The sequence below is a fragment of the Pristis pectinata genome, chromosome 3, assembly GCF_009764475.1.
Source record: "Pristis pectinata isolate sPriPec2 chromosome 3, sPriPec2.1.pri, whole genome shotgun sequence".
Lineage (NCBI taxonomy): Eukaryota > Metazoa > Chordata > Chondrichthyes > Rhinopristiformes > Pristidae > Pristis > Pristis pectinata.
The window spans coordinates 17650331-17665976 of record NC_067407.1 but is presented as its reverse complement, the minus strand read 5'-3'; the positions used below and the strand labels follow the sequence as shown (position 1 = coordinate 17665976).

Genomic DNA, 15646 nt, shown 5'->3' with positions numbered 1-15646 from the left:
TGACAGCCACTATGTTCTTGTTTTTATTTTGCCTTAAAGCAATATATATAACTTATATACTATGTGCTAATTCTTTGATGGTGAGCCACTGCCTTTTTACTTTCATACCTTTTAGTGTTGTTTCCCAGTCTACAATTAGCCAACTCGTGCCTCATGCTTTCATAATTTGCTTTATTCAGATTTAATTTCCTGGTTTCAGACTGAACTAAATCATCAACAGTCTGTAGATAATATTCTAACATATTATGATCATTGTTCTCCTTAACTACCATATCATCAATTAACTCTTTCTCATTGCACAGTACTAGATCTAAAACAGTCTGTTTCTTTGTTGGTTCCTCAACATATTGATCTGGAAATTATCTCTTATGTACTTCATGAATTTGTCCCCCATGCTATTACTGTTCATTGAGTCATAGAATCATACAGCACAGAGTGATAATTTTATTTGCCCAGTCGAATGTAGATTAAAGTCCATGATTATTTTACCATATAAGAATAATTAGCATAAAAAATAAATTTTGCCCTTGTCGTCAATGCCCATCTAAGAAATGAATGCAAAAATTTATAACATTTCTTATACTTCATAAGTTTAGATGGGCACAGAGCTCCAAGTAATTAGTCTTTGCAACCAGAAATGTTGCAGAGTAGTGGCAATATCCTGGAGCAACTGAAGCTTTCGAGGATATTTATCTTCTACATTTTCCATTTAGTTGGTCTTGAGAATTATCATTGTGGGAAAAGGTTTTTTTTGTAGCAAGTAAGTCAGGTTACAATCTGTTGTGCCTTGTGATAAATTTCAAAGCATTTTGCAGATTTGTATGGTGTATACAACAAAAATGCAATCAGAAATGGGGTATTTTTTCATAACTTTTAATGTCAATTTCCTTGAAAATTCCACAAGTAAATGGGAACACATTAGTGGTTAATAGGTTGTTTATGCTTTCTCTGCAAAATCCTCCAAATCCACTGACAGATTAAGTGACCCAGCATCAGTGTCCTCTCCCAGGCCAACATCCCATCTTCAAATTGCACTCAGCTGATTCCGATAGATGAGCTACACTATTTGCCTGCTCAACACCGGACATTCAAAAAGGCCGAAAAAGGCACTCTACACTGAGCTCGATCATGACGAAGGATTCCCTGAAAGTCTCCTTGGATAAAATGTAACAGCCTCACCAACTTCTGGGAATCCATGCCCTGCGGGTGCTCAAAATGGAGATGGATCATGGGTCTCGACCTGAAACGTCGACTGTTTATTTCCCTCCATAGATACTGCCTGACCTGCTGAGTCCCTCCAGTATCTTGTGTATGTTGGCCTTGAAACCCTTGAGACTCTTTGTCAGGCACACAAGAAAGCATAGCAAAATCCATACCATCTTCCATACCAGCTACCCACTCAACTCATAAAACTATTAATTACTACAGCATGGAAGGACATCATTCTGCCCATTGTGTCCATGCACACTCCCAGCAGAACAATGCCATCAGTCCCACTCTCCCTCTAAAGGGTGAACTCTTGAGCTCCTGATCTCCCAATCTACATCATTATGCACTTTATTTGTGTACCTACATTGCACTTTCTCTGTAACTGTAACACAATTTTCTGCATTCTGTTTTCTTTTTACTGCCTTGATGTAATTATGCATGGCATGATCTGTCTGGATGGCACACAAAACGAGAGCATTTCACTATATCACCATATACATGATAATGATAAACTAATACCAAAACCAATATCTTTATTGGTCTCATCAGCCACTTCAGAACTCACAGAACTTGAGCAGAAACTAATCATCCTCAACCTTAAGGGACTGTCTTTCTGTTGTTGACATTGAGAGTCAACATTGACCAAATCAAGTTAAGTGTTGAGACAAAGGCTTCTGTGGTTCACAAAGTTATGCTTCGACCTTGAGTAAAACATATGCAAAAAAACCTGACGAACTGAGGTTACTATCATGACTTCCTGCACAATCTTTTGACAGAACATATGGTTGACTGCAATGTCAAGTAGAGTGAGAAGTGAAAGTAATAATATCATACTTTGGCCTGGAATTTGTCAGAATGCACTCCATTGGTTAGGCTTTCTCCCTTGACTTTGTGTTGCACTGCTGGAAGTGTGAAGGTGATCGGGCATCTCGGACCTTGGTATCTAAAGGGGCCACAACTAGAGGAATGGGGGAGAAAAATATTGAATTAAAGTCAAACCAGGTATGCAGAGACTCTGCCCTTTAAAATGTGCTCTTCCTGAGTTGGGAGATTCTGCCAAATATAAATCTTGCCAATAAATATTTTTAAGAAATGGTGCTCAGCTGTACCAGCTCAAACTTTCTGATGTGAATATAATTGACGTTGAATATATGTGCAGCAGGTTCATGAATCTGGGGTTGAGAATGAGTTGCTGTTTTCACTTGGCTCAAGATGAAATAGTGCAAATGGTCCACCAACCTATGGATGTTTACAGTTCTCAGGATAGCTCTTTCACACCACGTTGCTGGTTAATAACGCTATGATGCCATATGCAATAAACTCACTGCCATTTTAGCAAACGATTCAGGGCTGCTGTATCACTGACTTTCCCCTTGATAAAACTTACAGTCTCTGTCCAATAATTTTTGCTCCTTTGCGGCAAATGATCCCTTCATCATCACTGTTCTTTTCTCATAGAGATCCTGACCCCTATACACAGAGCGACATTTCACTCAGACGCTCAGTCTGTTTGGGAAATATTAATAGCAGTGCAAAAAATTCCAATGTATTAATTACAAACACCAATTGTGCTACTGAGAAAGAAAATCCAATTAACTAGTCGTGCTACAAAGTCTGAATATTTATTAGGCATAAATGCCACATTCATACCGGCAGACTGAATTTGAACTTGTTTAATATGTCAATATTTAAATTAGCATGCATATCATCCAAACTATATCATGTTTAAACTTAGAAAAAATTAGGAGTGGCACTGTTGGTTCTTCGCTTAAATTTGAGGAAGTTTGGAGTCCATTTATTCAATATTTTCATATGATATAAATCCCTTTTCAATAACTTTTGAACTTAGAGGAGCAGAGTTGACGACATAATATTGCTCTTTGTTCATCGAGAAATATCAGTCCAGTTCTTTTTCTCTTTTGAAATTTTTTTTTAGTTTGTTTCGATTTATTACTTATAATTTTTTTGATTCAGGGGTTCTCTTTTTTTTACACAATAAATCTTTTTCTTTCTCTTTTTGATTTTTTTTGTAGTATATTTGCTTACTAAGAGACCGTGAGGTCTAGATTATACTTTTTATTCTTAATGATTATATATGTCATGATTCTCCTCCCGATCTCTTTGTATCACATGTATAATCATTGATGTTATATATATTAATCTGTATTAATTTTAAAATTAATAAAAAAAAGATTGAAAAAGAAAAGTATGCATATCATCCTGAGGGACACTTGCCTAGAACTTCAGTGGAATGATTTTGGAGACCAAGTACAATGTAGCACATTTCACTCTAATTTCTGGACAAGTGTGTGCCAATACCAGCAAATAAATCTGTTTTAGTGTGGAATGCAGTGTGTGCAAGTGTCTCTTTTGGGGTTGAATGTGTAGTGTTCTGAATTCATATGCTGACAGCTGCTGGGTGTTTGAATTCTGCGGGACCTCTTTACATCTCTGCAGCACACCCAGTTAAGTTATAGGGACATGGAATGAAGAGAAGGAACTCACCAACCTCAAGCTTCTTCTGCCTTTGAGTTAGTTCATGGGTGATTTAACATTTAATTCCATTTATCTGCCTTTAATCTGTATCACTTGACACCCTCGCCTTGTAACAATATCAGTCTTGAAAATTTCAATTTCTTAATCCCTTTGTAAAAAAGTTCCAGAGTTGCACAACCCCATGTGGAGAAAATGTTTCATGACTTCACTCCTGAGTAACCTAGATTGAACTTTAAGATCGTGTTCCCCTGCTTTTAAATTTACCCACCAGAGGAAGTTGGCAATCTGTCAATCCTTTCGGTCATTTTAAATCAGAATCAGGTTTATTATCACTGTCTTAGATGACATGGAACTTGTTGTTTTGCAGCAGCAGTGCAGTGCAAAGACATAAACTTACTATAAATTACAAAATTAATAAATAGTGCAAAAAAAGGAACAGTGAGGTAGTGTTCATGGGTTCATGGACTGTTCAGAAGTCTGATGACGGAGGGGAAGAAGCTGTTTCTGAATCGTTGAGTGTGGGTCTTCAGGCTCCTGTACCTCCTCCCTGATGGTAGTAATGAGAAGAGGGCATGTCCCAGATGATGAGGGTCCTTAATGATGGATGCCGCCTTCTTGAGGCACTGCCTCTTGAAGATGTCCTCGATGGTGGGGAGGGTTATGCCCATGATGGAACTAGCTGAGTCTGCAACCCTCTGCAGCTTTTTGCGATCCTCTGCATTGGAGGTTCCATACCAGGCAGAGATGCAACCAGTCAGAGTGCTCTGCACCGTATATCTGTAGAAATTTAAAAGAGTATTTGATAACATACCATATCTCCTCAAACTGCTAATGAAGTATAGCCGCTGGCGTGCCTTCTTCATGGTTACATCAATGTGTTAGGCCCAGGACAAATCCTCGGAGATATTGACACCCAAGAACTTAAAGCTGCTCACCCTTTCCACTGCCGACCCCTCAATGAGGACTGGTGTGTGTTCTCCCGACTTCCCCTTCCTAAAGTCCACAATCATTTTCTTGTCCTTGCTGACATTGAGTGTGAGGTTGTTGTTGCAACACCACTCAACTAGAAGATCTGTCTCACTCCTGTACGCCTCCTCGTTGCCATCTGAGATTTTACCAACAACAGTGGTGTCATCGGTGAATTTATAAATGGCGTTTAAGCTTGTTTAGCCACACAGAGAGTAGAGCAGTCGGCTGAGCATGCATCCTTGAGGTGCGCCTGTGTTGTTTGTCAGCGAGGAGGAGATGTTATCACCCAACCATACTGACTGTGGTCTCCCAATGAGGAAGTCAAGGATCCAGTTGCAGTACAGAGGCTCAGGTTTAGAAGCTTAGTGATTGATACTGAGGGGATGATGGTGTGGAACACCGAGCTGTAATCTAAAAACAGCAGCCTGACGTATGTTTTGCTGTTGTTTAGGTGCTCCAAAGCAGAGTGGAGAGACAGTGAGATTGTGCCTGACCTATTGTGGTGGGAGGCAAATTGCAGTGGATCCAAGTCCTTGCTCAGGCAGGAGTTAATTCCAGCCATAACCAACCTCTCGAAGCTTTCATTTGGTAGATGTGAGTGTTACCGGTGGATAGGTGTTGAGGCAGCTCACCCTACCCTTCTTGGGCACTAGTATGATTGCTGCCCTTTTGAAGCAGGTGGGAACCTCAAGACCACAGTTGGAGGTTGAAGGACCTCGGTTAGATAATCTTTAGCTTTTTAAATTCAAGGGTCTAAACAGAAAATGTAGGAAAATGTCATTATGATATAAAACTGTAGGTTCTCGGTTTTCAAACTGCAGAGGCAGACTGTGCTTCGATGGGGAAGGCATTGTAAATTTAGAAAGGTCAGCTGCAATTATAAGAATGAATAATTTCTTTTCAGTTTTTATATTTGATGTGGAAGATGGAGGAAGGAGAAAACATCTCTGAAGTGTGGCACAACAAAAGAAGTTTGGGAGCCTCTGCCTTAAAACAAGGTTTCATTCTGGGCAATCTGTAGTTTGGGAATTCAGATTCCGTAGTAAATAATTCCAGGTTTCTGGGAAAACCCAAGACCTAAAATATAATAAAAATTCAAAATGCTGTTTAAAACCATGCTGTAATGATGCATTTTGTTTAATGGGGAATGTACATTGTACACCGTTTCAAGACTAGCTTGCTCAATTTGACCTCTGGTAAATTAAATTTGTAAATTGGTTTATTATTGTCACATGTACTGAGGTACAGTGAGAAACTTTGTTTTGCATGCCATCCATACAGGTCATTTCATCACATCAGTGCATTGAGGTAGTAGAAGGGAGCAGAATGCAGAATAAAGTGTTACAGTCACAAAGAAAGAGCTGTGCAGGCAGACAATCAGGTGCAAGGCCATAGCGAGGTAGATTGTGAGTTCAAGAGTTCATCTTATTGTACCAGGGGACCGTTCAAGAGTCTTATAACAGCGGGATAGAAGCTGTCCTTGAGCCTGGTGGTACGTGCTTTCAGGCTTTTGTATCTTCTGCCGGATGGGAGAAGAGAGAAGACAGAATGTCTGGGGTGGGTGGGGTCTTTGATTATGTTGGCTGCTTTACCGAGGCAGTCCTATTGTCAAAAATACCTACAAACTGTCGCTTTACCCAGCATAAAGAGGGTTCCAGGTGTTTACAAAAAATGCTGGAAATATGTGGCATTTTGCTTTGGATGGTATTGTACAATAATAAGATGTTCTGAATCGGATCATTCATTTACTCCTCATTGAAATCACTTAGATCAAGTTCCATATATATTCACTGTGCTGGCTTTCAAGTTTCTACAAATCCTGCTTGAGTGTAATCCTCGTGTAGTTTACAACTTGCTGACTGAATATGCAGACCAGCTGTTCAAAATATGAGTTTATGAGATACGATGACCCTCTGTTATATGCAGACAAGTTATATTACAGCGCCAGCGACCTGGGTTCAATTCCGGCCACTGTCTTTAAGGGGTTTGTATGTTCTCCCCATGTCTGCGTGGGTTTCCTCCGGGTGCTCCGCTTTCCTCCCACATTCCAAAGACGTACGGGTTAGGAAGTTGTGGGCATGCTATGTTGGCGCCAGAAGCGTGACGACACTTGTGGGCTGCCCCCAGAACACTCTACGCAAAAGATGTATTTCACTGTGTGTTTCGATGTACATGTGACAAATAAAGATATCTTATAAAAGTGCCACATTTACATGTAGAAATTCATTTGAGTCAAGAATAATGATGAAGATCAAATCAAAGGAGAAACATAGGGTGTAACCTAATATACACACCGAAAAGCTGAGAGTTCAGGTGGAACCCTGGATTGAGCAGGGCATAATGACACACAGCATCAGGGTCTCGAAACAATCAGTAATAGACTGCAAAGGGATATGGATATTTGGAAAAGATGGGTAGACAAATGGTAGAAATTTACTGCAGGGAAGTATGAAGTGTTACGTTGTGGTAGAAAGAATGAGGAAAGACAATCTCGACTGAATGGCACAGTTATACAGGATGTGCTGGAACAGAGGGAGGTGGATGCATATATGCATGCTTTGAAAGTGGTAGAGCTTCTTTAGAGAGTGGTTAGTAAAGTGTACGGGAACCTGGGCTTTATAAATAGAGGTCCAATGTACAAAAGTGGAGAGCTGAGGTTTAAACTCAATGAAACACTAGTCATGCCACCACTGAAAGGATATAAAGGACCTAGTGAGGTGCAGGAGCATATTACTGGAATGGTTCCAGGGATGAACAGTTTCAGCTACAAAATTAGGTGAGAGGATCTTGGGGCTGATTACCTTTGGGCAAAGAAGGCTGAGAGGAGATTGGCCAGTATATATAGTATCATAACAGGTTTAGATGGGGTAAAAAGTAGGAAACTGTACCCATTCAGTGGATAGTGCAAGGACCAAGGAATGGTTACAAGCAGAAGATGAAGTGGATGTGGAAAAAAAAATTGTTTATATGTAGAGAATCTTAATGATGTGAAACTCACTGCCTGGAGGAGTGGTGGAAGTAGAGTCAATCAGGGCTCTCAAAGGAGAATTGTACAGCCACAAGGGATAATAATTTGCAGGGCCATGGGGAAAGAGTGGGAGAATGCAACTGCATAGAACTCCCATAAACTGTAGTGTGACAGTTCTATGATTCAATGATTTAAACCAAGGCAAAATAACTTGATTAAATCTGAAAACATAATCAATATTTTATGTAGCCAGATTGAGTAAATTTAAAACGTGTATTGGAAGAATTTGAACCATTTTACCTTTACTATCTCTGAATCGTTAACTCATATCAAAACAGGAGGTGGTTCCCTGAGAGCATACACGAAGCCAGTCATGCAAGTATATCATAATGCTGTGTTTCGGTGGAGATTGTTAGAGCTTAGGTTGTAAGTGTCTTAAGTCCACTTGATGAATGCCTGAATTTCCTCAGTCTTGGATACCAAGTTTGCAAAACCTCAGGAAAAGCATTCTGCACCTAATTAGTGGCACAGTGGCACACCCAGTAGAGCTGCCATTTCACCACACAAACAACTCGGCTTCAATTCTGTCCTTCAATGCTGTCTGTGTGAAGTTTGCACGCTCACTCTGTGATCAGGTAGATTACCTTTGGGTGCTCTGGTTTCATCCCGCATCCCAAAGATGTGTGGCTTGGCAGATTAATTGGCTGCTGCAAATTGACCCTATTTTGGAGGAATCTGGAGGGAGTTGATGGGAATGTGAAGAGAATAAAGTTGGATTAGTTTCATATTAGTGTTAAATGGGTGCTTGATGGTTTGTGTGGATCAGTGGGCCAAAGGGCCTGTTTCAGTGAGAGATGGCTCTATGTCTTAACAAAGCTCCTTCCAGAATCAAAATGCACAATTCTTGAATTTTGGACAAAATTAAAATTTATGTATACAGAAAAAACACCTGAATTTATGTGCAGCGAGACCGAAAGTCATTTTTCCAGTATTTTACAATGATGTATTTTTTTTCTTAAAAATTCTTCACTGAAAGTGTATTGATAATAGTTTAGTGACAGTTTCAGAATGGGATTTTCTGCATAAAGAGGCTCTTATATGAAGCCACAACTTCAGAGCCATTATTATTTATATTGATATCCACCTATTTTCCACTGGCTCCCCAGAATATTGAGTACAATTTGCAGAAAGGAGGTTTGTTGTAAACTAAGGCATAACATTTGTCTAATTACTAGTTACAACATATCAAAAGATTCTGGGCTAATACATTTATGTTTTATTAAATTCTTCATTATCCAGCAGAAGTATAATGCAATCAAATTAATCTACATTCTTTGATCTGACATATTGGTCATTTTATTTATTGAAGTTGTTTTGACTAATGTGCGTTAGTTTTGCAGGTACAAGAATAAAAGAATACTCTCTTGATTTTCTCCTTGGAGCTGTTTTCTTTCTTGTTGCTACATGTTATGGCTACAGATGTAGCTGGGTTTAGGCCAAGGTGAAATCTGTGGTTTGTTGGGATTTTTAATGCTTCACAGAAACGTGAATTCACTTCTTCATCTTGTTCATTTGGTGGGAGGAGTAATTTTTATCACAGCTGGATTCAAACAATTTTTGTAATTGATGTTTCTTGACCGGATTACTTTGCTTTCCAGATGTCTGAAGTGTGCTGATGCTCCTTGTCAGAAGAGCTGTCCAACTAATCTGGACATAAAGTCATTTATCACCAGCATTGCAAACAAGGTAGGAAATGCCTGGCATTTAAGGATAAATGATGTGAAGTAAGGCTTACCAAAATTAAATTCCTGCAGCAATGCCGCAAGAGCCTAACCAGTTCAAGAGGTTGACTTTTGGATGCCATGGGACTAGTAATGGGGTGGTAAACCTCAGGTCAAACACATCCATTTTATTTCTGTTCTATTGAGGATTAAAATTTTTCTCAAGATGTGCACAGCTCCCATTGACCTGTGAGCTTTGCGGCATTAAAGAATTTGCTTCTGGATGAAAATCTAACCAAAATGACCCCTCATTTACATGAGGAATGTTGAACGTACTATTTATTTGTCCAGAGGACAAGCTGATAAAACAAAGCACACAGGAATCTATTATGGATAACAATCTAACATGTATTTAAAAGAATAATTCTGTTTGTTTTCATTTAAAATGAAGCTAAATATTTCTAAATAGCTGATGTCACCTCCAGTAGTAGCGGCAATAATACAAGAGACTAGACCTGGTCCATTTGCATAAGTTTTTTTATGGACAGGTTGCGCACTAAATCAAGTTTACCAGAAGTTATACTGTAGTTGTGATCATTTCCGAGTGAAATTGAACCCATCGGAATATTGTCCTGAGCAGTCTTAGTGCGGCTGATGCTTTCATGGCATCAGTTATGCACCAAATGATATCAGAGGTCATGCTTTGCTCATTTCCCTTATTAATGGCATAAGTTGGAGCATTTAGGTGCAACCTATGACCTTGTTTGTACACTCATAGAAAAACTAGGAGCACGCCATGCAGTGAGACATCAGTTAAAGCCCCCATGACACTGATATGCTGCACACAGCATCTGCCTGCCTCAGTTTTCAATGTTCAAGGTAATGGAAATTTCTTCACCGGTTCTCCCCTCACTGTTTGCAGCCATTTTATTCATAGAACACCTGAGCTGCATGTTGCATAATCTGCCTCCTTGAATGTCCCGCTCCTCACTGTGGCACTGGGACTTGTGTGGCATGCCACTCAATTTGGGCAGATGATTGCAAGTGACTGTACCCACTCACACAAGGGTTCACCTTGTTCCCTTTCCCCCTGTGTTTTCCTTCATCTCCATGGCAAACTTTTAAGCAGCTTGTGGCTACCCCAGGGAGACTACTTTGTGCTTCCCACTGACATTGACACAACAGTTGTGAGCTCTTCATTGCAGACATGATGGGAACCCATGGATCCAATTTTAGTACCTGCCTCTGTGTGCAAACCACCATGGTGGTTCAACGTACATCAGAAAGATTAGGTGGCTGAACCCCAAGCAGACAAGAAAACTGGGAGCAGTTTCATGAAGATGCTCATCCAGTTTCTTCTCTCTTTCCTCCAGCATCTTGGTTGACTTTGCACAGGATATCAGGTTCCATATGTACACTGGTACAGCCAACTTCGTTGACCAACCCCTCTATGCTCACAGACTGCTTGCTTGCTATCTGGTGCTGGATAAGGCAAAATAGTTAAATACTGAGTAGACCAAACTTGTTGACTTCAAACCCCAACTTCAATTCAACCCCCTGGTCACAAGCTTCACCCTGTTCCCTGACTGTTGTCAGCAGCCAAACCAGACTGTTTGCTGCCTCATTACTCTGAATCTGGGATTTGTTTTAGGCACCATATCGACTTTATGTTATCATTCATCACTGCCCTGCCTCACTCCATCTGCTGCTAATTCAACTGGGCTTTTATTGCCGTCAGACATAACTATTCCCCTGATCTCCTGGCCAGCCTACTATCTTTCTCCCTCCAGAACTTTGAGCACATTCAGAATTCTTTCCTGCAGCCTAACTTGTACCAACCTCCATTCTCCTGCACCCTTCTGCATGCCGGCCTGGATTGGTTTCCGTTGCACTAAGGCATTGATTTATCTGTTTTGAATTCTCATCATTGTTAATAATATTTTAGTTAGTGCAAAATAACTTAATCTTATTACTTTGTGCAATGTTGCTGAGTCTTTTTTAATTGATTAATAGAACTACTATGGTGCTGCCAAAAGCATTCTGTCTGACAATCCCCTCGGTCTAACTTGTGGGATGGTATGTCCAACATCAGACCTCTGTGTGGGAGGATGCAATTTACATGCATCTGAAGAAGGAGCTATTAACATAGGTGGTCTGCAGCAGTTTGCCACAGAGGTATGTAGAAACCATCTGAACATTACAGGTGTCAATATTCAATGAAGTTTTTATAAACATGAATCATTATATATTTGTATTATCATTACTTAAGAGTCTTTTTTTTCAAAACTATTCATTATTTCACAGATTCTTTCAACTAATAATAAAGTAGGTTTTGCATTTATATTGTGTCTTATACAATGTCCCAAAATATTTTATTGTCAATAAATGTTTGTTGAAATGTTGCCATCTAAATTTCCTTCACAAACAGTAATATGTTACAACCCCTGATATTCTATTTTTGAAACTTTGGGTGAAAGGTAAATGTCGGTGGTGAGGATAACCATCCTTCTCTTCATTGAAATCACGTTGTGGGATCTTTTACCTGAAAGGACAGGCTTAGGATCTCATCCTAAAGAAAAATAATTTCTAACAGCACAGCACTCCCTCCGTGGTACCACTTCTCCCTCTTCTTAGGTAGTCCCTAATGGTCAAGGATAACTTGCTTTCACTCCATTTTGTGGGTTCAGAGACGGCTGATAAGACCATTATGTAGACTATGCTCTTCCACAGATGGGGCAGGAGATGTCTGATGGAATGGGCGAGTGGGTATATTGCCAGTTGACACACTCCTTCTGCCATTTACTCAGGATCTCTATGTGGTCCCAATGCATGGAGGTTTTTGATGCCATCTCAAATGTTCTCTCTCCTGTTTGAGCAGTCATGGGCCAGGGGTTCTCAGAAGTCATGGAAGGATGCAGTCCGAATGTGGACAAATGGGATTAGTGTAGATGGGGTAAAAGGGCAGCCTTGCCCTGGTGGGCCGAAGGGCCCATTTCTATTCTGCACAACTCTGAGTCTATGACCCTAAGTCAGTGAGGACATTGCATTTCTTCAAGGGGGCTTTCAGCACATCCATGAACCTTTCCCTCTCTCCACCTGGTAACCTCTTCCTGTGATAAAATTTGGAATAGAATGTGCTTTCCCACAACTATCAGGTTCTCGAAATGACCTACATAATCCTAACTCAACCTCAACAATGGAACACAACAGACCACCTCTTCCACCTCGTGGACTTAGAACATAGAACACAGAACAATTACAGCACAATTCAGGCCCTTCAGCCCACAAAGCTGTGCCGAACATGTCCCTACCCGAGAAATTACTAGGTTTACCCATAGCCCTCTGTGTTACTCAGCTCCATGTACCTATCTAACAGTCTCTTGAAAGACCCTATCGTATCAGCCTCCACCATTTCCGGCAGCCCATTCCATGCACTCACCACTCTCTGAGTAAAAAACTTACCCCTGACATCTCCTCTGTACCTACTCCCCAGCACCTTAAACCTATGTCCTCTTGTGGCCACCAATTCAGCCCTGGGGAAAAGCCTCTGACTATCTACCCTATCAATACCTCTCATCATCTTATACACCTCTATCAGGTCCCCCCTCATCCTCCGTCTCTCCAAGGAGAAAAGGCTGAGTTCCCTCAACCTGCTTTCATAAGGCATGCTCCGTATCCCAGGCATGATCCCAGGTTTCTGATTGTGCCTTTATTTTTGCACTGTCTTGTTTTCGCACAGTAATTTTCTTCTCTCTTTCTTTGCTGAATTTATATTTGGTGTGTTGTCTGTACCTACATGCCTGTGATGCTGCTGCAAGCAAGTTTATCATTGGACCTGTATCCCGCCGTACTTGTGCACATGACAATAAACTCGCCTTGACTTAATATACTTCAGGTGCCTTGTGTCGAGCATGTGAATGACTTAACCTGCCCAATGCAGCTGACTGAGTGTAGTTAAGGCCTCACTATTGGGGATGTTGGCCTGGGAGTTGTTGGTGTTCCCATCCTTCTCGTGAATTTGGAGGATTTTGCAAAGACAGCATTGGTGCCGTCTTTCCAGTGCCTTGACATGTCTGCTGTAGGTAATCCAGGTCTCAGAAACATACAGGAGGACAGGGATCACTGCTGCCTGGTAGACCATAAGTTTTCTGTCATGGCTGAGATCTTGATCTTCAGATACCCTTTTCCTCAATTAACTAAAGACTATGCTGGTGTATTGAAGACAATGATGAATTTCACCATTGATGTCTGCTTCACTCAGAGGTAACTCCCAAAAAATGAGACTTTGCAGGGGCTCACTGTTAAAATGAATTGTCAGATGGCAGTGTTGTGCAAATGGGCAGGCAGGGAGGGCACCTTTGTCTTGCGGATGGTGAGTATAAGGCCCACTGACAAGGCAGGTACTCTGCAGCGTCAGCCAAGAGTTTTGTGGAATGAGTCTTGATCTTACAGCAATCTCACTCATAAGGCTGTTGAAAATAAGAATATAAAAAGTAGGCCATTCAGCCCCTCATCTACCCCACCATTCAATAAGATCATAGATGATCTGTTCCAGACCTCACCTCCTCTTTTGTGCCCAGTTGCCCATTGCCTTTAATTCCTTAATCTTTCAAAAATGTATCTGCTTCCTCTTTAAATACCCCCAATGATCTCACACCCACAACCCTCCTGGATAAAGAATTCCAGAGATTCACCGGCCTCTGAGAAGATAGAAGGCACCCCTCACTAGAAGTTTATGAGTATTTTGTGAGAAGATTTTGTTACATTGGTCTTGATGTGATAGCATTAAAATGTGAAGAAGCACCGCAGCATTTTGTAAACAACTGCATTGTAGACAGTGATCAACGCACATTTCATAGCTTTCATAAAATGGTTCACCTGGTGACCGAAGCAGTTATGACACGATACAGGTTACAGCATTTGCTTCATTGGCTCATATTTATTTATAGATTGGTTTGAACTGATGATACATTTTCTTTGGGAAGTGATGTGCATTTTCCAGGAAAGCAAGCACATGCATTATAGCACATATTTTCTTGAGTGATTAGTTTATAAGGTTTTGGTAAATAACCTGCATTGATTGTTTTTCCCATTGACCTATCGAAGAAGCAGAAGGCCTGACAATAGAGGAAGGGGACGAAGAGTCAGAGTGTCATGCAGCACAGAAACAGGCCCCTCGGCCCGTAATGTCCATGCGCCCTTGTAACTCGCAACATTAATCCTATTAACCCGCACTGTTCCTGCTTCACCCTGCAGTGCCCGCACCCTCTTCATATTGCCCGGGCCACTTCCAATCGCCCTGCCCTCCCTGGTTCACCCTGCGGTTCTCCCTTCGCTCTGTCCATCCTGCTCTCCATCCACCCTACACGGTCCGCTCCACTATCACACTTTCAGGTCCGCTCGAGCAGCACCCCGGTGTATTCCTCCCAGGTCCGCCTGTGCGCCACCCTACCTTCACCCTTTCAGATCCGCTCCGGCAACACACTGGTGTATCCCTCCCAGGTCCGCTTGAACACCGCCCTGCCTTCACCCTTTCAGGTCCGCCCAAGGAAGACCCTGGTGGATCCCTTTCAGGTCCGCTTGACCTTCATCACCCTTTCGGGTCCGCTTGAGCTCCGCCCTGCCTGTCCCGCACCCATTTTGCCAGACCCACCCCGGGTCATCCTGCCGTCTCTGCGCGTCTTCCTGCCGCCCGCTACCGCGGTGCCCTGCGCTTTCGCTGGCTCTGCCTTCACAGCCTGTTCGTGCTCCCCCCTTACCCGCTCCGCTGGTTCGGCACGCCGCATTTCTTCACATTGCCTGGCCCACTTCCAATCACCCTGCCCGCCCTGCTTCACCCTGCAGATCATTACTATTGTGCATCCCTTGGTTAGTTGCCCCTTCGCGCTGTCCAGCTTGCTCCTGGTTCACCCTACACGGTCCGCTGGGCCTCCTCCCTTTCAGGTCCGTTTGCACTCCACCCGGTCGGGTCCGCTAATGAATGCAGCCGGAGGAACTGTGTGCTGAACACGTTTTCCTTTCTTTATTTTGAAATAAATGCGGTGAATAAAACAGCAAAAGTTTGTGGAGCAGTTAAGTTGCATGTTGGAAAATCATTCCAATTATTCTATCATTAAGCAGTTGTTGACAAACTCTGGCTTCACCAACTAAAAAGTAAAATAGCAATGTCTGTATTATCGCTGCAAAATGTCCCTTAATCACAAAATGCTGTTGTTTATATTCTCAAATTGTGTGTGGCTGATATTGCCAGCCGATTGACTTAACTGAAACCCTGTGGTTGGTT

The 15646-nt window shown here is 41.6% G+C and overlaps 1 protein-coding gene across 10 annotated transcripts in view; it reads left to right on the top strand.

The window, feature by feature from the left end:
• LOC127568515 (dihydropyrimidine dehydrogenase [NADP(+)]-like) overlaps positions 1-15646 on the top strand; it is a 581379-nt gene that overhangs the window by 202352 nt on the left and 363381 nt on the right. For all 10 annotated transcript variants that reach the window (XM_052012359.1, XM_052012358.1, XM_052012364.1 and 7 more), the window contains 2 exons: positions 9301-9388; positions 11377-11538. In XM_052012359.1, coding sequence (XP_051868319.1) covers positions 9301-9388; positions 11377-11538 — 250 coding nt within the window. The remainder of the gene's footprint in view (positions 1-9300; positions 9389-11376; positions 11539-15646) is intronic.